General features: G+C 49.2%; 2 protein-coding genes and 1 pseudogene across 2 annotated transcripts; 2 read left to right on the forward strand and 1 right to left on the reverse strand.

The window, feature by feature from the left end:
- The first annotated feature begins 354 nt into the window (after nucleotides 1-354).
- LOC125510379 (uncharacterized) lies at nucleotides 355-1,893 on the forward strand. Its single transcript, XM_048675533.2, has one exon. It carries the CDS (start codon nucleotides 591-593, stop codon nucleotides 1,410-1,412), a length of 822 nt encoding a protein of 273 aa, XP_048531490.1. The 5' UTR covers nucleotides 355-590; the 3' UTR covers nucleotides 1,413-1,893.
- A 1,976-nt stretch (nucleotides 1,894-3,869) lies between these two features.
- On the reverse strand, nucleotides 3,870-8,143 carry QPT (quinolinate phoshoribosyltransferase). Its single transcript, XM_048675531.2, has 9 exons — nucleotides 7,709-8,143; nucleotides 6,739-6,872; nucleotides 6,558-6,621; nucleotides 6,372-6,454; nucleotides 6,182-6,265; nucleotides 5,924-6,076; nucleotides 5,656-5,832; nucleotides 4,524-4,591; nucleotides 3,870-4,437 (listed from the first exon to the last, which is right to left on the reverse strand). Exons 1-9 carry the CDS (start codon nucleotides 7,953-7,955, stop codon nucleotides 4,341-4,343), a joined length of 1,107 nt encoding a protein of 368 aa, XP_048531488.1. The 5' UTR covers nucleotides 7,956-8,143; the 3' UTR covers nucleotides 3,870-4,340.
- A 1,327-nt stretch (nucleotides 8,144-9,470) lies between these two features.
- Nucleotides 9,471-10,610, forward strand: LOC147972633 (uncharacterized; annotated as a pseudogene).
- Nucleotides 10,611-20,612: the final 10,002 nt, after the last annotated feature.

Here is a 20,612-nt window from a genome sequence, read left to right on the forward strand (position 1 = left end):
AAAACATAAACAACACAGAACTAAAAGAATAAGAAGAAAAGATGACAACCAAACACAAAGCAAAGCAAAAAAAAAAACATAACCGTAGGCGCCCTTTTTCTAAGCGACGAGGAACCAAACCGCACATATCTTGCGGTTTTGCTTTGAAGTGTGCCCCAACCAAAGCCGCGAGGATGGATGGATGGATGCGTCTCGCGGCGGCACAGCCCCTGCCGTCCGTCCAAGACACGACACGCAACCGCGCGCGCGATCCAGGCCGCCCGCGCCTCAGGGCCGCGGATCCGGCCGTCCGACCCGCGCCCGCCCCCCCTTTATATGCCCCCGGACCCCTCCCCCCGGCCCTGCCTACGCCGTCTCTCTGTCCTGTCCTTTCTCCTCATCTCCAACCTCCCCCCACCCCTCCCCTCCCCAAATTTGGATCAAACGAACTCGCTAAACTTAATCTCATCCTTAAACGCGCGGCGAACGGAATCGGATTTGGGAGGGACGAGGCGTTTGGATCCCATTTTGGGGGGCTAATCGCGGTGGGTAGTGGGTGTTAGGGTTTCGGATCTGGTCGGTTTTTGGTTTGCTTTGGTCCTAATCCGGCGATGAACGGCGAGATGATGATGCGGCCTCCCGTGCCGGCGCCGTACCAGGTGTGGGCGGCGGCGCTGGCGCAGCAGCAGCAGCAGCAGCTCCCGCCGGTGGCGGTGGCGGTGGCGGAGGCGCCGCCGGCGGGGTTCAAGCCGGCGAGGCCCGCGTGGAAGCGGGCGGCGCGGCAGCAGCCCGGGTGGAAGCAGCGCAAGGCCGCGGCCCAGGCGCAGGGGAGGTGGGGCGGGTCGGCGGCGCCGCGCAACACGACGTCGTACCTGATCCGGGCCAAGCGGGCGGGTGGCGTGGCGTCGCTGGTGTCGCCGTGCCCCGTGACGCCCGCCGTGCTGCCGACGCCGCGGCTGTCGCCGGCGCGGGAGGTGCTGGTGGAGATGGCCAAGGAGGCGTGGGGCGTCGACGGGTACGGCTCCATGAAGGGCCTCATCCGCCTCCGCCCCCAGGCCGCCGGCCCCGACGCCGGCGACGGCGACGGCGCCGACTCGGGCTCCGGCGAGAGCGACGTGGAGGAGCACGTGGAGGTGGAGCGCCGCCTCGACCACGACCTCAGCCGCTTCGAGATGGTGCAGCTCCCCGCCGCGCCCGCCGGCGATGACGACGAGGACGATGACGCCCGCGCGGCCCGGCTGGAGGAGGAGAACCTGACCCTCCGCGCGCGGCTCTTCCTGGTGGAGCGCGACATGGCCGACCTCCGCCGCCGCCTTGTCGCCGTGGAGTCCCTCTGCCGCGACCGCCACCGCGACGGCTGCGTCGTGGACGCCGCCCTGCCTTCCCCCGCCGAAACCGACGAGGCGGCCACCGAGGACGCCATGGTACTCTGACGTGGCCGGCCGCCCGCACCGTGCCCTGTACATAGTTCACCGTCCCTTCCTCCTCCCCCCTGTGCAGGTGTCAACAGACAGACAGATGTGAATGAAGAGTAGCCAGCAGCATCAGCATCAGCAGTTCAAATAGCATCCTAGAGCCAGTTATTACTCTTCCTTCCCTCCTTGAATCCCCATAGCAGTCCGATCTGTGGTTGTGTCATCAGGTAGCCAGATCCCCAGTCCATGCCCATCATGTAGTCGTAGCAGCATTAGGAAGGAGTCAACCAAACCAATGTTTTCATGTAGATGTACTAGCGGTTAACCGGCGTCAATGGCGGGCACCGGCGAGGAAGACGAAGACGACGCGGGGCCAGCGTTCCTCTAGATCCATCCAGTGCCTGCCAAACTCGGCAACTCCAGTTATTAGTCAGTAGTAGCAGCATTTGTTGTGATTCTGAACATGTTGTTCCATTATTGCATTCCGCATTCTGTACCATTCTGTGCGCATCCATGCTCACCAAATGCTTGCCATTGGCAGGGGACAGGCAGCGGCGGCGAGACCCATGGACGATGGATCCAGCAGCCGTGGGAGTTTTATACTAGTGCTGTTTTAATTTTATTTTATTTAGTTTTTGCTGTGCTGGCGTGCGATTTTGGCGAGACGTGGCGTGACCAGTGGGACTCGCTCCTGTGGATGCGGGGGGTGGGGGTGGTGACGGCGTGTTGAATTGCGGCTCGGCTCGGTTGGTCAGGCATGCAGGTCCGGTTAACCATTCCGAACTGGGCGGCGGTGGTGGTGGTGGTGGGGCGGGTCCGAGGAAGAGGATGACCGACCGGGAGGGAGGCGAGTGGTTGGGCATTGGCAATGGCGACGTGGCGACAGAATCTTGGCATCTTGTGTGGAGAAGGTGCTGCCGGGCGAGAGAGCTCTGGGCTATCCAGGAGCTTTTTTCTTCTTCTCGGCTTATTAATGTTTTTTATCATCCGGGTAGCAGCGGAGGACGGTCTGACCGGTGGTACGTTCATTTGAGTGGATTTGATTGAGCTCGCCGTGAGTGACGTAGCGAGTGGACAAAACAGTAGGCTGCAAAGCGCAAAGCGCTGCGCCCACCAGGTACCCTTTTGGGATAGAAATCTCTTCGTTTCCCAACACGTCATACTGATCCGGCTTCTGAACCAAAACTCTGGTAGGCTCACACTTTGCATGCACACGGAAAGCCCAAACTGCACCTACAAATAAATTCGGCGCGGTCAACTCTAAGAAGGAGGAAAAAAAAACAGTCTTATGTTTTAAAACAATGGGCCTCCCCTGTCCACCTGAATCAATCATTAATAATTAATTAAAAAGAGAAGAGGAGCAGCAATCGCTTCCCGTCGGAGATCCCTCTACGCAACAAGAGCATCTAGTCACTAGTCAGTGCAATGCATGCGCGCGTGGGGCGGGTAGCAGTTTGCCGGCCGAGCCGCGCCCCCGTAGATGCGTGCCGTGTTGCGTGGAGTAGCCTCGGGGCCTCGTGGGTTGGGTGGTGCGTTCCTCCGAGGATAGGAGGGGAATCAGAAGCCGGGCTTCGCCCAAGTACTTGCTCCAACTTTGGCACCCCTGGCGCAGGGCATCGCGGACGTGACGAGAGAATATTAGCAGCATCCTGGCGGATAGCGTGCGTGGTACGGGGAAGATGGAGGAGCTCTCGGCGATGCAGGAGCGAGGGAGCCTTGCTCCGGCTGGAATTTTCTTTCACTTCAGTTAGTTAAAGGCAAAACAAAAACAGACGAATGGAATATTCGTATTCTCCTCCTCCTTTGCAGCTTATTATTATCTGCGAATCCTTTTTTTCTTTCTCTTTTTGCCGTGGCAGCGTAGGCAGGAGGACCGGGAGGGGGTGGAGCGGACCTGCCACATATATATTGCCCTGTGAAGACGGCGATCCTGGCGACCGACGACGGCACACCGCACACGGCGGGGCAGCTAATAAACACGCCGTCTGTCTGTCGACGCCGCCTTGGTTTGGTTCCAGCCCATCCGATGAACTCGCCGTCAGTGACGTTGCAGCAGAGGCGAATGGGCCAAACAGCCGAGTAGTAGGCCCCACGCACTGCGCCCTCTTTAGAATACGCCACGTCACACGGATGCGGCTTCTCAACCAAACACTGACCATCGTCTCACACGCACAACTCTGCAAGGAAACAAAAAACTCATGCTAATTCTCCGACTGTTTTACAATTTTGTTTACATGTAGACATCCAAGACATTCGGCGTGTCATAAAAGGTATGTTCATGTAGTCGAAAAATCATACTGTTTGTTTTCAAGGCTTGAAAAAAGTGGTGCATTTAGTCAGATCGACTGCACTCCGTTGTGGACTAAGAGTTTACTAGCAAACCCGTAAAAACACATCCGCAGACTTATATTTTTGGAGAACTCGACCAATTCACCTCCATGCAAAACCTAAAAACACCACCTTAACAGATGAAAAAGTACAAACTTGACCCTGGTGTTATTTCGCTACCCAGAGGGTGGTTTAGTAAAGGTAACAGGGAGACATTTTTGCTCTGTTCCCCATTCCTGATAAACAAGTGTTTTGTAGTGTCACATACAACTTCTTCAACGCCATTTAGCAACAATTTCCACCTGCCTAGTCAACGGTTTAAATGTCTGGCAACGACTGAGAGCTCCTTTTGTTGTATCAGCTTCCAAGCTGGGCATTCAGGCTTATTATTATTGTTGTTGCATTGTACACTGTAGTAACTGTGATGTTGGTCCGAACATCCTTTGCTATATTAGTTAGAAAAATCACAGCGCGGTGACGAGCCTGCTGTCGAATGTGAACCGACAAGCCAGCCACGCCAGGCAGAGGAACATCTTGTCCGCTGCAAAGAGCTGCGTTGTACAAGTACAGGAGAACGGGAGGTCAAGTTATTACACAGGTGGGACTCTGCTTGCGTTGTCAGGCACGATTTGTGCGCCTTCCAACTTGAAGAGCCAGCTCGGTGTCTATCTTGAGAGATATGTCGAGCGCCTTCACGGAATGCGTCAACGCTCCACTGCAACGGACCGACAAACAGTCAGAACCACGAAAATGAGAATTAAGGAGCTGTCCGTTAAGAGATTAAGAAAGGTGTATTCATGCCTTGAAATGTATGTAACTCCAGTTTCTCCGATTTTCTTCACCGTATCCATCGTCACATTTCCAGATGCCTGCAGTTGAGAAAAAGGAAAAGAAAACGCTCAACATCCAGCACAACTCGCGTCATATACAGCCTATTTGTAACTCATCTGCTACAGCTAGGAGTCTATCAGAATTAGGGCATACTAGCAGGCGACAACAAAGCAATACCAAGATAGTCACGTTGAAAAGATACCCTTTACTAAAAAAAGGGACAGAGGAACACTGGCGGAGCTACGTTAGGGCCGACCTGGGCCGTGGCCCACCCAGCTTTGGAAAAAATAAATTGATACCTAGGCTCAGACCTCCCAACCCACACCGCTGGAAAGGATGCAACCCATGGCCCAGGAGCTCACGCCTCACACCACGTGGAAACGCAGCACTCGACGACTCAGCAGCCACCGCCCGCCATCACGCAGCAACCGCAGGCCGCCACCCACCGGCCATGGGGACTGCGACAACACATCAGCTGTCGTCCACTGGCCCACCGCACACAGCAGCAGGGCGATTCGGAGTCGGCCAACCCATGAGTCCATGTGGTCACTAAGGCAACTAAGGCAACACCCCAAAATGAGCTACTTCTTTAATTTGATCCTATCCTATCTCAAGACTCAATCTCTCCAATTTCCCTGAATCACTACAAGCTGCACATATAATTTCTTTGAATCATTCCCAAATTATCTTCCCCTAAATTTCACTTATTGCCAATATGCTAGCATAAATAATTCACTCACTTGTTTACAGATTACAGATGGTAGTATAGGTAGCTATGTGCAAGGCCAGTCAAAATTGTAATGCCTGGCAAATTATATCATATACTCTCTCCGATCAGAATTAATTGACGCGGCCTCTATACGATGTAAAACTTCAATTAATTTGGATCGAAGGGAGTAGTAAATTTTGGCATAACTTCTTTTGTTTATATATTCTCACTTGATCTTGTAACAAATAAGAAGAGAAGATATACTGATTAATGCCAATGATCCAGAATTTGAATATTTTTGTGTTCTTTTTGTCCCGCCCAACAATTTATTTGAAGCTCCGCCACTGCAGGGGAACATGATGGAATTTTGCTCTCAAAAGTTGAACTTCATACCTCGGTCTCAAATCTTCCATTTATCAACTGAACTGCATCTTTGAGCATTGATACATCTAGATCCCCATTCGGAAGAGGGACGACCATATTATCCAACATTATACGAGTTAATGAAGTCTTGTTCTCATCAGTATACTTCAATAAATCTCTAACTTCCTCGAGTGTCCTTGTCTCAACCTGATTCATAGGATATACAAATGTGAATACATGCATGGTAAGTCACAGGGAAAATTTATTTAGATGGCATATGCAACCACAACCATAATACCTCAACAGGAACTGCAAGATTTTCCTTCTCCAAGAACTGATCAACAGATGTCATTGCATTTGTAATGCCCCCGGCAACAGAAATATGATTATCTTTTATCATAACCATATCAAATAATCCAAGCCTGTGATTCTTCCCACCACCAATTAGTACCTACATACATGTATATCATGTATATCGAGCATGAGCAAAACTGCATCACAACGAAGGGCAAAGAACTAAAAGTGATGAATGGCCACATGAAAAAGGTATGCTTACTGCCCACTTGTCAACCAGGCGTAAACCTGGAGCAGTTTTTCTTGTTTCCAATATGCATGCAGGACGAGCAGCATCAGCCATGGCCTGAATGGAAGTAGGAACAACGACATTCTCATATGAGCAACATAGAAGCAAATTATGACAGAGAAGGGATACCATATATAAGCTACAATAAAATAGCACCTATCACCTTCGTCATTGTAGCGATTCCACTCATTCTTTGCATGAAATTTAGCACAACCCTCTCAGCAACAATGATACTCTGAGCACACCCTTAATATAAAGAATAAAAATGGGGGAGAGAATATTAAGACGGAGTTGACACAACATCATACTGTTAAGTGCTGCTGAATATGGCAAATTCAAGGCATTTTACCATATACTTTGCCAAACTGCAATCCCTTATGCACATAATTTCCATCAGCCTCAAACCATTCAACCTGGAAAATGTCCAAGAAGGAACAACAGGTACAGACCCATAGTCAATATCACATATGATACCTCAATAACCATATCTGCAAAAACAGAAAATGGAGAAACCGATGTGATAGACATACCTTCAACGACGGATCAACTTGGTTAAAAATCATCTCAGCCAGGCTTATGCCTGCAATGACACCATCCTCCTTACCAATAAAAGTGGCTTCAGCTTTCACATCGGTTGGTATCGTAGCCAAACATGACACATCCCCTAAAGGTGTTGACAGACAGTTAGAACATTATCACAGTGAAAGATGACACATGTATGACCATTCAAAAGCGGGAAAAAGTTTCAGAATCAGAATAGAACAAAACCCAACTTGCATAGCAACTTGTCAAGAAATGACCCAACTGGAGCTTATCCAGTTATCTCCACTTCTTTAGCTAATAGGTCACCGTTTGAGCGAGAACCAATGGTCACGAGTAGGTTGATTACCAAGAAAGCACCTGACACGACTGGCTGAAAACACAGACTTGGGATGAAAGCAAGGAAACGTAGTGTCTGGTACTGCTTGCTGGAGAGTGAACATCACATATAAGTGGATACAAATTGATCTGATCCATTCAATGTCCTCATTCTTCCATCATCAATGACCTTTTTTCTCATGTACAACAACAAGCCAACAGTAACAACTAACAAGTTAGCTAGCTAGACACCTGACCTCTGAATCCTGGTTGCAGCAGCAAATTGGATAACTAAAATGTGGCCTCCTGTCGCAATCAACCAATCTTAGGGTCAGCGGATCGACTGCAGTTTCGGACTAACTCTTAAAACGGCAAGGGCACATCAGAGCCCTGTCACTGCACAATTTCAACTGATAGTGAGTCAGCACCTGGAACTACAGGGCTAGCTTAAGCTGTCGATCACGGAGCACTAACGGGCAATTCGAGCCCAAAGAGGCAGCACACATGAAGAAAAATTCGAGCAGACGCTTTCGCTCAACGATGCGGGACATGAGCACTCGTGCTGAGCACAATTGGCAAATTGGAACTCGGAAGGGACGAACAGGAGGCTAGCACAGGAGTGGAGCGATGCGGGCACGTTACCTCGGTCGCCGGCGTCCTCGGAGAGGGCGAGGGCGATGACGGCGCTGAGGTCGTAGGTGGGGTGCGCCGGCGGGGGCACGGGCGACGGCGCCGGGCGCGCCTCGGCGGACATGGAGGCCGAGGGGGCGGCGCGGGGGCGAGCGGGCAGGCGCAGGCAGGCGCTGGGGCGCGGGTTGCCGGACGAGGAGGAGGAGGAGGGGAGGTGCTGGCGGATGGGCGCGGCGGCGGTGGGAGTCGCGGGCGACATGCGCAGTAGGCGGCCAGGCGGGGAAGGGGCGGCTGGGTGGAGGTTGGGGCGCGTGCCAGCGGCGGAAGGGAGCTGCCTTTTTCCTGTGCGTCCGCGGCGCGGGGTGTGGTGCGGTGCGGCTTTGCGTTGAACCAGACGACACACCGGTGGTGCAGGAACCGGCTCCTCTACCGTGCCGCTGGGCACGGCAGAGTGCCGTGCCTTCTTAGTTCTTACGCACCACCAGCGTGCACATTGATATGGGCCAGAAAGGCTTACCTCCGAACGCAAAAAAAAAGAAGAAAGGCTTACCTCCTGCCCGAAAGTCTATCCTAACTAGCCCAGACGTTCAGCTGATGCATCATGCTTTTCTGAAAAAAAAAACTGATGCATCACGCGGCTTCACAGGTAGAATGAAAAAATAACTATTTTCCTACCTATTTCCTAACCCCTAAATAAACTATTGCCCCTATAAAATACTAATTTATTATTATTATCTCAAAAGACTAATTACCTATTAATTAATATTTTTGGGAGGACCTATTAATTAATTAATATACACGAGCAACATTTAAAAAATGAAAATGAACTCATATTAGCTAACATGTTTGCCCATACATGTACTAAATTTCTACAACTAATTTTCATAAAAAATGGTTTCTTAATTTATTTTTTATCAGTTTTATTGGTATATTTTTATTTTGGTGGATTCTTTTTTTTCATGCTACTTGTGTAACTACAACATGTCCACCGATCGCACGCTCACAGTCACAAGTTCGTCGGCCGTGCACAACACTATGTTCCTCCCTTGTCGTCGCCAGGGGGTGCAGTCAGGCGAAGCCTGGTCGTTGCTTGCTGTTGTGGGGCCTCTCTTTCTTCCTCGCGTGGGCGCCGGTGCTTCTCTACATCCCCGGGCTCCATGATGGTGGTGGTGGGTACCCTCTCGGTCGTGTGGGCGGGGAGAGGTGTATCGGCGGGTGGCTCGGGCGTTTGCTCTTCTCATCGGCATTGGTGACACCCTGATCCGGACCTGTGGTGTTGGGCTCGTCGCGCTTGTCCTGGAGACCTCATGGTGGCGTGTGTGGCTCGACATTGTATGGGAGCTGCCCCTCCATCTTGTATCATTCGACCATGTACTCTATTTGGATGTTGCTTTATATATAAAGTGGGATGAGGGCCTATTTCGATACAAACATATTGGCTAAAAGAATTATTTAAATAAATCATCAAGACAAAAAATACAAATAAAACCATTTTTATAATATGAGTTCGTTTTCATTTTGCGCATGTTGCTCATGTATATTAACTAATAGGTAATTAGTCTTTTGAGACAATAATAGTAAATTAGTATTTTGTAGGGGAAATAGTATTTTTTTAGGGGTTCAAAAATAGTCAATTAGCTTTTTAGCAACGGAAAATCATCAATTGGTTTTTTTAGTTGACGGAATTTTTTTTTTTAGAATCAAGGAAATCGTTAATTAGTTGACTTGTGCAGCCGCGTGATGCATCGGGTGAACGGCTGGGCTTGTTAAGATAATGTGCACGCTGGTGCGTAAGAAGGCACGGCACTCTGCCGTGCCCAGCGGCACGGTAGAGGAGCCGGTTCCGGTGGTGCAGGCCACAGTCGGCTCGCGCCTCGGTCGGACCTCACGCTCTTTGCTCCTTCGCTTGGGCAAAGGACAGTCGTGGTGAGGACGGGGTGCTTTTCTTTCTTCACTACTTCATGACGAGGCCGATCTAGTTCCAACGTCGTTTCTGCATCGAAAGTTTTACGTCCAGTCCATGTCACACTTGTATTCTGCTCGTACTCCACCGGTTCAACGTCGAAATTTTGTGTTTTTTTTGTGAAGGAAAAATTAGTTGCTAGTTGTAAAAAATTTCATGTGGTGAATTGGTAATTGTAACTAATCTTGCTTATATACTGTCCACATCATTTGATCGATCGTAACTTTGCCTCCCAAACCCTAGCCGCCGCCATCACCACCACAGCTTCCATACAAGCCGCCACCTCGGTGCCCCTCCTCTTTCCTGTCTGGCGACGACGTTGGCGACAAGAGGAGTGGGGACTCTGCTCGCCTCGTATTATATTTTTCTCAAGTTTTTGTTCTCCGGCAACATCGAGGAGGTGGTGGCGGTGATGACGTGTTGGAATAAAGTCTCTTCAGCCTCTTCCTACCTCGACGACGTCCGATTCGGCGTCGACGAAGGGTTTGTGAGAGTTTGTGTCCCCAGATCTATTGGTTCCTTTCAGATCTTAGCAGTTTGTATGTCTTTCAAGGAGAGCTATTGGTGTGGCGACTTCGACGTCTTCTTTCATGTTGTTATGTGACTTGGTCTGGTTTCTCCAACCCGTTGAACTGATTTTGGTGGATTGCAAGCCCGTTCTGCGTGGGGTGATGCTCCAGCCGATGCTGCTTCAGCAATTTATAGATCTTGTCTCAAGGAGCGAGTGGTTATTGTAATCTTTAAAGTCTGGTATGGCAAGGGTGTTTGCAGGTGTCGCTTTACTTTATCATTGATTAAGTGCAATTTTTAATCTTCGGCGGGCGGCATATAATCGGAGAAAGAAGAAGACAAGTATACTTATTTTTTTAGTGGTTGTTTTATGTTCAGTTGTCCATCCATTGTCCTAGCTTTTGTTTTTCTCGATATTAATCAGGTCTAAAATGCCCTTAGGTGTCTTTGTTAAAAAATATCTCACTTCTATATAACTGAGCAGCTTATTTCCGAGTGCCAACAGAAACTCATAGGATAGTGGAAAATTCGTTTCCGAGCCCGAGCCCATATGCTCTCGTTATCTAGTCACTCCGTTCGCTTCGAGATCCCCGTCGTCATGTGTATTCTCGGCTGTATTTTCGCACGTATGGGTGTAAATCTCAGCCCGAGCTGCGCATTTATTTCGGGGTAGATACCGTTATGTTCCTCCGGTCCAGAAGAACTCTTGACGGTCCAGCCAGCTTCGTGGGCCCTGAATGGCCGGTGCTCCTTGCGAACACAGCAGAGCAGGTTTAAGATATTCGCTCAAAAATAAAATAAAAGAGAGATGTCTAAATTATTCTCGCTAGCAGCGCACCTGTTAAATCATATTCCTAAAAAAAAACCTGTTACATCGTGTTTTGCTGCCAGAAAAAATACCCTGTTAAATCGTGTTTTCTCAACAAAAAAAACCTTGTTAAATCGTGCGTGCTACAGTGCCAGCTCAAAACCTCCCCGCCGCAAGTGAACTTGCCAGCACGTCTGAGACTATCCCTGTTATGATCGACGATGTCAGCTGTCTTTTTTTTTGCGAGATACGATGTCAGCTGTCTTTACTATCAAATAAAGAGGGTTTTATGATGTAAAAAAAAACCCTGCCAACACGTCTGATGCGGAAACATTAAACTCCACTTCTAATCATACAAGTACATTTAAACCATGTTTTTACAATCAAGCATGACACATCTACTCATCAACGAAACCAAAAATGATTCTTCTGGTTTATACTAACGAGGAGCAAGTGTGGAGCTCAACAAAATCACACACACACAAAAGAAAATGCTCTAATTGAACTGTTGTATGCATGTACGACATGGAAATTTATTTCTAGGCCACCCTCACAATTCTTGCACTTACCTGCTGTACGAGGGTGCTTCGGAACATCACCTCAGTCTGGACATGTAGTTTTGTTGTGCCCTTGCCCACATCAAATGCTGCAGAACCTTGTTTGCCTGCTTAATGCTTCATATGGAGCTTTGTCCCTGCTAGTGCTTGGACTTCGAAAGTTTAATTCCTCGTTTTTTAGCTGGGCTGACAGTCCTGCTAGACCATTTGCACAAATAGAAACTGTAACACTGTCATCGTTAGGTCTTTTAGTTGCAGCCTCAACCACCACCAGCCTCCGGTAATGAACTCTTGGTTGGTATAGGCTACCTGTTGGTCTTGAAGCCCCAGGCCAGCCCTTTTTTCAGTGTACAATGTTACCGACAGGATCATCTCTTTGTATGCCCATGTCACGCGCGATACTGTCATTTGTTTAGACCAGTTTCATAATTCTGCTCTCGTAGTTAGCTTGCACATGGTATGTGTGCTGTCAACTTGCACACAGTGTGGGAACTTTGGATCACTCCCTTCGATTCTACAATCATTTCCATAGTCTTACACACGTAGGCATTGGCCCACTCTAACTGATTCGTCCACAAAGATTAAACAGTGATCTGTTCATTAATGGAATATTCTCCACCGGCCCAAAGAAGTTACCAGTGATGATGTACACTTTTCTGATATTTATACTGTTCTCTGTCAGCTCCTTCCCTGGTTTACATATTTATGTGCTTGTGTGATGGCCAGTGCACCTTCTCCCCGCAAGTCACAAATAGTGAGTAATTATAGTTCACAAGGTGCTGCGTGATTAATCAATAATTGCCATCAGCCCTCTGGAACCTGATCATCGCTGAACACTCGCGACGTCAACCTGATGTTTCCGCTCCTGGTTTACCCTGCAAAAGACAAGTTCATTACTATTCGCATTCTGTACTCAGGCTCACTGCTAAATGGTAGTTCATCGTATAGTCGTAAACTCACGGCACAGCCACACACAATCTCTTGCATACATTTTCTCGTCTCAACGTTAGTCTACTATTGCCATACCATATTCCAAATCCATTTCCCATGAAAATAAGTTTTATAAGTCGTAGGCCTCACTCAGTTAATCAATACCACATGTTTTATGACATTTTCAGTTGGATTCTCAGCAAAAGCTCAAATGAAGTTCTCAAGAACACTGATCCTAGGCATGGAGTCCTACAAAGGGGTGCCAAGCTTACTCCAGCCCTGTTAATTCACAACCAAATTAGCTTTCTTGAGACCCCCAAAAAGCACTGAACAAATATACATCTACCCCGGTCGATCAACCATCTCCAACCCCAGAAACTTGTACTTAAGCACCAGGGAGTCACTAACACACAGACCACCTCCAGTGCACAACGATTTAGTATTAACTAACCATTTCAATAGTCCAACTTTTTACACTTTTTCAGCATCCTAGGATTAATACCCAGTTCAAAAATTTCATGTTCAGTATGAACTGTCCCCAAAAATGAGTGTATCATTCAGATAATAGAGATTTACAAAATCACACACCTTTTTTTTTCATCCCGGAACTTCTGGGTTCACCTTCCTTGTTAATCCTCCACGCTACCCTGGCGAGCTGTCATTCCCCAACTCCAATGCTGCACCTTCATCGCAGTTCTGTTCATCTCTGCATATGACGAATGAACAAGGCGAACGCCATGCCCATCGACTGCAGCAGCGCCCTTCACCGCAGTGGTGGAGCTTGCCAATTAACATATAATTCAGTTTTACATTCATCCACCGTGAGCCAGCCAAGGTGCCTAGCACACACAAGGTGCCTTCCTCAAGGATCCAAATCACCAAGAGTTTCAATTCAGTACCCCAAACAGTAACATGGCCTAATTCCACCAAAACAGCACACCATACACACACCAGACTGCCACTTTTCCAGTCCAACTCACAGTCACAGCCAGCAAAATGCTCTCTATATAACATTTTAATGTTGGGGCTGCACTCTAATTACAGCAAATTTTCTAACCTACCAATCACAATGACATACATACAGAGATCATAGGTTCTCAAAATTGCCCACCTGTTGTCCATCCTGGTGCTTCAGGGTTCCCCTTCATCCCAGACTCCTGTTGACTGCGTAGGTGAGGTCTTCTTCCGCACACCCAAATCCCCAGATGTTCTCCAATCAACTCTGCTCAGGCAGAGGATGCGTTTCCATCTCCTTCAAGATAGATGACCGTCGTCCTCGATAGCTGCGTGAAGACCGGATCCGGCCGCGCAATGTTGTCCGATGTTACCTCCCGGACTGGAACCTGCGAACACCTCCAACGCACAAGAACTGAATCCTAGATAAATGGCAATTGATAACAACGAACTGCAACCACACGGTCCGAAATGTCATACCTGTCCACAGGATCTAGCAGAAACTCCATACCATCATCCGCCATGGCCGTCGTGGAACCTGCGTCGCCGCCGTAGATCGTCAGTTACCGCTCGCCGTCAAAATCTGTGCCTCGGCTCGGAAACAACGAAACGTCCCGTGCCGCGGCCCAGAAAAACTACCAGACGGACCCGTCAATGCGGCTACTTCGTGGGCCCACCGTATGTTCCTGTGCATCGCCGTATATGTTGCAAGAGTATGTTTAAATTTGGGACAAACACCGAAGAGTATGTTGCAAGAGCACAATTCAACATATTAAATTGATTTGGAACAAACACCGAAGAGTATGTTGCAAGAGCACAATTCAACATATTAAGCACTCTATTTAATTTACCACCAGGAGCTCTTTTATCAATGTTGTACTTATTCTAGGCGTCCACTAGTGGCGCGTATGGTTCATCACTTGGTGCAACACGGCAACGGTGCACAAGCCACTTAATACTGTCCTAAAAGCTTATGGCGACCCCATCTCATCCTAGGCAACGGTTGTGTTGTCTACTATCCTAGAGAACCGCGTTTTGACGCGCGAGCACATCTGCTCTCGGAATCTGGTCCATTGGCTCGTGTCTTGCGATCCGTGATAAATGCATTGAAGGGCCAGTTCTGAGCGCTAGTAAATGATGGTATTGACCATATACGGCGATGCACAGGAACATACGGTGGGCCCATGAAGTAGAGTGCTTAATATGTTGAATTGTGCAACATACTCTTAATATGTTTAAATTTGCGCTTGAGTGAATGTGCGTACCTTCGGTGTTTGTCCCAAATTAATTTATTTTTTTTGCAAGAAAAACTTATGATCTATTCATCATTTTTCATGGTGATACAAGGAACACAATAAATAACAAAAAATGCATTCAGATCTATGGGCCACCTATCGACGACTACAAGCACCAGAGCAAGACAAAGTCATGTCGCCGTCATTGATACGTCTCCAACGTATTTATAATTTTTAATTGTTCCATGATATTATATTATCAACCTTGGATGTTTTATATGCATTTATACGCTATTTTATATGATTTTTGAGACTAACCTATTAACCTAGAACCCAGTGCCAGTTTTTGTTTTTTTTCCTTGTTTTTGAGTATCGCGGAAAAGGAAAACCAAACGGAGTCCAATTGACCTGAAATTCCACGGAGATTATTTTTGGACCAGAAGAAACCCACAGAGTACCGGAGATGGGCCAGAAGAGTCCCGAGGCACCCACGAGGGTGGGGGACACACCCTACCCCCCTGGGCGCGCCCCCTACCTCGTGGCCGCCTCGGGGACCCCCTGACTTGTTCCCGACTCTAACACCTCTTATATATACCCAAACTTCCAGAACATAACCTAGACCGGGAGTTCCATCGCCGCAAGCCTCGGTAGTCATCGAAAACCAATCTAGACCCGTTCCGGCACCCTGCTGGAGGGGGGAAATCCCTCTCCGGTGGCCATCTTCATCATCCCGGCGCTCTCCATGACGAGGAAGGACTAGTTCACCCTCGGGGCAGAGGGTATGTACCAGTAGCTATGTGTTTGATCTCTCTCTCTCTCTCTCTCTCTCTCTCTCTCTTTTGTTCTTGATTCGGAACGATCTTGATGTATCGCGAGCTTTGCTATTATAGTTAGGTCTTATGATATTTCTTCCCCTCTACTTTCTTGTGATGAATTGAGTTTTCCCTTTGAAGTTATCTTATCGGATTGAGTCTTTAAGGATTCGAGAACGCTTGATGTATGTCTTGCATGTGCTTATCTGTGGTGACAATGGGATATCACGTGATCCACTTGATGTACGTTTTGGTGATCAACTTGCGAGTTCCGTGACCTCGTGAACTTATGCATAGGGGTTGGCACACGTTTTCGTCTTGACTCTCCGGTAGAAACTTTGGGGCACTCTTTGAAGTTCTTTGTGTTGGTTGAATAGATGAATCTGAGATTGTGTGATGCATATCGTATAATCATACCCACGGATACTTGAGGTGACATTGGAGTATCTAGGTGACATTAGGGTTTTGGTTGATTTGTGTCTTAAGGTGTTATTCTAGTACGAACTCTTGAATAGATCGATCAGAAAGAATAACTTTGAGGTGGTAATTCATAAGTATCCGGATATCAGAGTAATTCATAGTATTCGTTTATTGCATAGCTTTCCCTTACGTCGAATATGTTTATGCAGCCCACCCAAGGACCGGCTCGACGCGTCGTCGAGCGGCTCACTGGACTCGTCAGATGTGAACTCGCTTCTGACGGCTTCCTCCCCCCGCCCTACGGACGGCACCGAAGTGTTGTCCCAACAGGTTCCAAGGCGGGAGGAGGTGGTCCTGGAGGTGCCGCAAGGAGACCTCCCAGACTCCAGGAGTAAAGGGGATGAAACCCCCCAGGGCTCCAAGTCCGGCTCTAGGCCGGACACCGCTCTGGAACCTTCAAAGGTCCCAGAGTCCGGCGGGGGATCTCCTTCCAAGAGGAGCAAGTCCACCGTGCCGGCGGCCCCCGTCCAACTGGAGGCGCCGGACAATATGTTGGAGGCGCTCCAAGGTGCCTCCATCGATGAGGAGCACTGCACTATTATGAGTGCGGTGGTCCAGAAGGTTCAGTCTGCCAAGAGTGGACTGACTAAAGCTTGTACTAGCCTTTTGACAGGCTTTAAGGTAAGTAAAGAATGTGTAAATAATAGTACCGCATAGACAGTAGCCCCTGATGCTCTGTTTGGCGTTCGGGAAGAAAAGCCGAATAGAGGATGAAATAGAATTCGCAAGAGTCTAACAAAAATGAGTCAATATGCATATGCAGGCTTCCCTGCTTGCGTCCGCCGCACTGACTGCGGAAGTGGACACGCTAAAGCAGAACCTCAAGCGGTCCGAGCAAGAGCTCGGGCGTGCCAAGAAGAAACTCGAGGACAATGAAGATGAGAAATACCTTGTTTTTAAATATATATAAAAAGGTGCAATTGCAAAGAATGACAGGATTATCGTGGCTATTTTAGGGGCCATGTCTGAAGTGGCGACCCTTAAGCGAGCGCTGGTCGAGGCCGAGAAGAGGGCGGCCTCGGAGCGCACCGAGCGGGAGAAGTATGAGGCCGAGGTTGGCAAGGTTCGGCAGGAGCTCCAGGCTCTCATGGAAAAACATGAGAGTTTGGAGCTTGACTCGAAGACGCGAGCGTCCGAGCTCGCGGTGGCTATTGAAAATGCCAAGTCTGCCAAGGCCGGATCCCAGAAGACCCTCCAGGAGTTGGATGAGGTGAAGAAGATAGCGGCGGGTAAGGCATTCTTTATGCAAAGCAAACACATAAACGTGAGTTACTTGTTACTTACCCGAATCCGGAGCTCTCCAGGAGCGTTCGCAGATCTTCCCCGGAGTGTGTCCGATGCCGCCGCATTCTATCGAGCCGAGGAGGGCAGCTCGACAGAGAAGGTGTTCTGGTCTCAGTATGCTGAGGCCGGACACCCCGTGCCCCTGAGCGACCAGCTGAAGCAACTGGTCGAGCTCCACAAGGCGGCCGAACAGGCCATGAAGGGCCTCATTGTTTGGCTGTGGCCTGGAGGGGCTCTGCCTAGGAGCTATTTCGGGCTGGTGCGGCGGTTGGTGGAGGCCTGTCCAAGGCTCGAAGTCATCAAGCGCTCCGTCTGCATTGAAGGTGCCCGTAGGGCCCTTGCCCGTGCTAAGGTGCACTGGGGCAAGCTGGATGCTGAGAAGCTGGTGAAGGACGGGCCACCGCCGGGGAAAGAGCATCGCAAGCCCGAGAATTACTATAAGGATGTTCTGAAGGGTGCCTGCCTTGTGGCGGATGAATGTTCTAGGGATGTAATTTTTGAGTGAGACTTGCTCATTTTGTCCTGTGCGCCGAAAACTTGTTTATATGCGCTAAGAAATGCTGTTGGAATTTAAAATATTACCTTCTGTGCGGCTGTTTATCAATTTTGAGAGATGGCGAGTCGTTGGCTTCTGCCCCCGTGCCGCTAGTGCTGGGGTGTTCGGGGATAAACTTGAGCGCTCTTTTTCCCTTGTTTGGGTCCTTCGAGGGAGGCGCTCAGCCCAACGAACAAGGCAATCAGACTATAATGCGTGAACACTCTCACTTAGCCATAAAATTCTATAATTTTAAATTTCAGCGAAGCCCCTGGTATTCGGAAGACCGAGTTCGGGGCGCTATCCACGCCTTGGCCGGACAGAGCCGGCTCCTCGCCCTAAGCGGCATAAGTCTTTAGGGACTCGAAAAAACCTCTCGAACAACGATCAGCTCTCGCTTCATCATGACAGTCAGTTTTAGCTTTCTCCACTGAGGTGCTCGACCCAGCTCAACTGGGGCACAATCGCAGTGGTTCTCCTAGTGCTACCTTAGCCGATATAGTAGAACGTAAGGCACCAAAACATAGGAGCCGGGCAAACCCAACTATTGACCCAAGACATGATTCGGAGCCGATGCATATAATGCTATAAGTTCGGGGTGTCGCACTTGTTAAAGTGTTTGGACTTCTCACACCATATTGAGGGGTACTAAAGCCCCTGGCGTATTTTGGCCGTACCAACGTGTACGGGTGCAACATGTCGTTTAAGGAACATATATAAAGAAAAAGAAAGAAAAAAAGGTAATGCAAAAATAGACGAAAGCTATGCATTGTTTATTAAATAGGGGCTGCGATCAAAGCAGAACGATACAAATAATGCGATAAGTGGAAGGTTGGACTAGTTAACATGTCCGTTCTAGGTGCAAGCTGCGGAATAGTATGTGGAACAGGTATACTGCTCGTGATAGAGACCACCTGGGAGTTCCGTAATGCGGTGTGGCTTGTCTGCTTCCCTGGTTCTTGCATCGTTTGTGCGGCAATTAAACTACCGAACAGGCCTTCCGAAAGATGGAGTCCTGAAAGTAAGAGAAAATTGAAAAATCGGCAGCCCCTGGTACGGTTTAAGCCATGTTTTGGGCATGCCGTGATGGTGCCCCTCCCCCTGTACCCATGGTATCTCTAGAGCGTAGTTATGTACGCAAAGTACTGGCGTCGCCTTTTTGCGAGGGTTGGGGTTGGTGCGGCATTGCTACGCCTGCTCGAATCGTGCCAGGCGGTCTTGTTGTAGGTTACTCCGGGCGCGCTTGACAGTGTCCGGTCGTTTAGTGGCCGGACTGGAGAACTGCCTGGAGAGGCTGCTTTGTACTTCCGCTGCAAGGGCCGCCGTGTGCTCCTCCGTTTGGAGGGGGCGTTCGTTGTTTCCATTGACCGTAATTACTCCTCGAGGGCCTGACATCTTGAGCTTAAGGTATGCGTAGTGCGGTACCGCATTGAACTTAGCAAATGCGGTTCGCTCGAGTAGTGCGTGATAACCACTGTGAAACGGGACTATGTCAAAGATTAACTCCTCGCTTCGGAAATTATCTGGAGATCCGAAGACCACTTCAAGTGTGACTGAGCCTGTACAGTTGGCCTCTACACTTGGTATTACGCCTTTGAAGGTCGTTTTGGTGGGCTTAATCCTCAAGGGATCTATGCCCATTTTCCGCACTGTATCCTGGTAAAGCAGGTTCAAGCTGCTGCCGCCGTCCGTAAGGACTCTAGTGAGATGAAATCCGTCAATGATTGGGTCTAGAACCAATGCGGCGAATCCGCCATGATGGATGCTAGTGGGATGGTCCCTTCGATCAAAGGTGATCGGGCAGGAGGACCAGGGGTTAAACTTTGGGGCGACTGGCTCTACCGCGTATACGTCCCTTAACGCGCGCTTCCGCTCCCTTTTGGGGACGTGGGTTGCGTATATCATGTTCACCGTCCGCACTTGTGGGGGAAAACCCTTTTGTACACTGTTGTTCGGCGGCCGGGGCTCCTCGTCGTCATCGCTATGCAGCCCCTTGTCTTCATTTTCGGTGTTTAACTTGCCTGCCTGCTTGAACACCCAACAATCCCTGTTGTTGTGATTGGCTGGCTTTTCGGGGGTGCCATGTATCTGGCACAAGCGGTCGAGTATTCGGTCCAAACTGGACGGGCCCCTAGGATTCCTTTTGAATGGCTTTTTCCGCTGACCGGATTTAGAGCCTCTGAATCCGGCATTAACTGCCGTATCCTCAGTATTGTCACCGTTAATGCGGCGCTTCTGCTTGTTGCGACACGACCTGCCACTACTGTCCCTGGTGTCCGAATTACCAGGGTTCTTGGTCATATTGTTGCTACGAGCAAGCCAGCTGTCTTCTCCCGCGCAAAAGCAGGTCATGAGTGTCATGAGTGCTGCCATAGATTTTGGCTCTTCCTGTCCAAGGTGCCGGGCCAGCCACTCGTCATGGATATTGTGCTTAAAGGTTGCTAGGGCCTCAGCGTCCGGACAGTCAACTATTTGATTTTTCTTTGTTAGGAACCATGTCCAGAATTGCCTGGCCGATTCCTCTGGCTGCTGAATTACGTGACTTAGGTCATCGGCGTCTGGGGGTCGCACATAAGTGCCCTGGAAATTATCGAGGAATGCGGCCTCCAGGTCCTCCCAACAACTGATTGATCCTGTTGGCAAGCTGTTAAGCCAATGCCGAGCTGGTCCTTTAAGCTTGAGTTGGAGGTATTTGATGGCGTGGAAATCATCGCCGTGAGCCATGTGGAAATGAAGGAGATAATCCTCGATACATACCGCAGGATCTATTGTGCCATCATATGATTTGATGTTTACGGGTTTGAAACCCTCGGGGATTTGATGATCCATTATTTCGTCTGTAAAGCAT

The sequence above is a fragment of the Triticum urartu genome, chromosome 5A (assembly GCF_056163025.1).
Source record: "Triticum urartu cultivar PI428250 chromosome 5A, HENAU_Tu73, whole genome shotgun sequence".
In the NCBI taxonomy this organism is placed as follows: domain Eukaryota; kingdom Viridiplantae; phylum Streptophyta; class Magnoliopsida; order Poales; family Poaceae; genus Triticum; species Triticum urartu.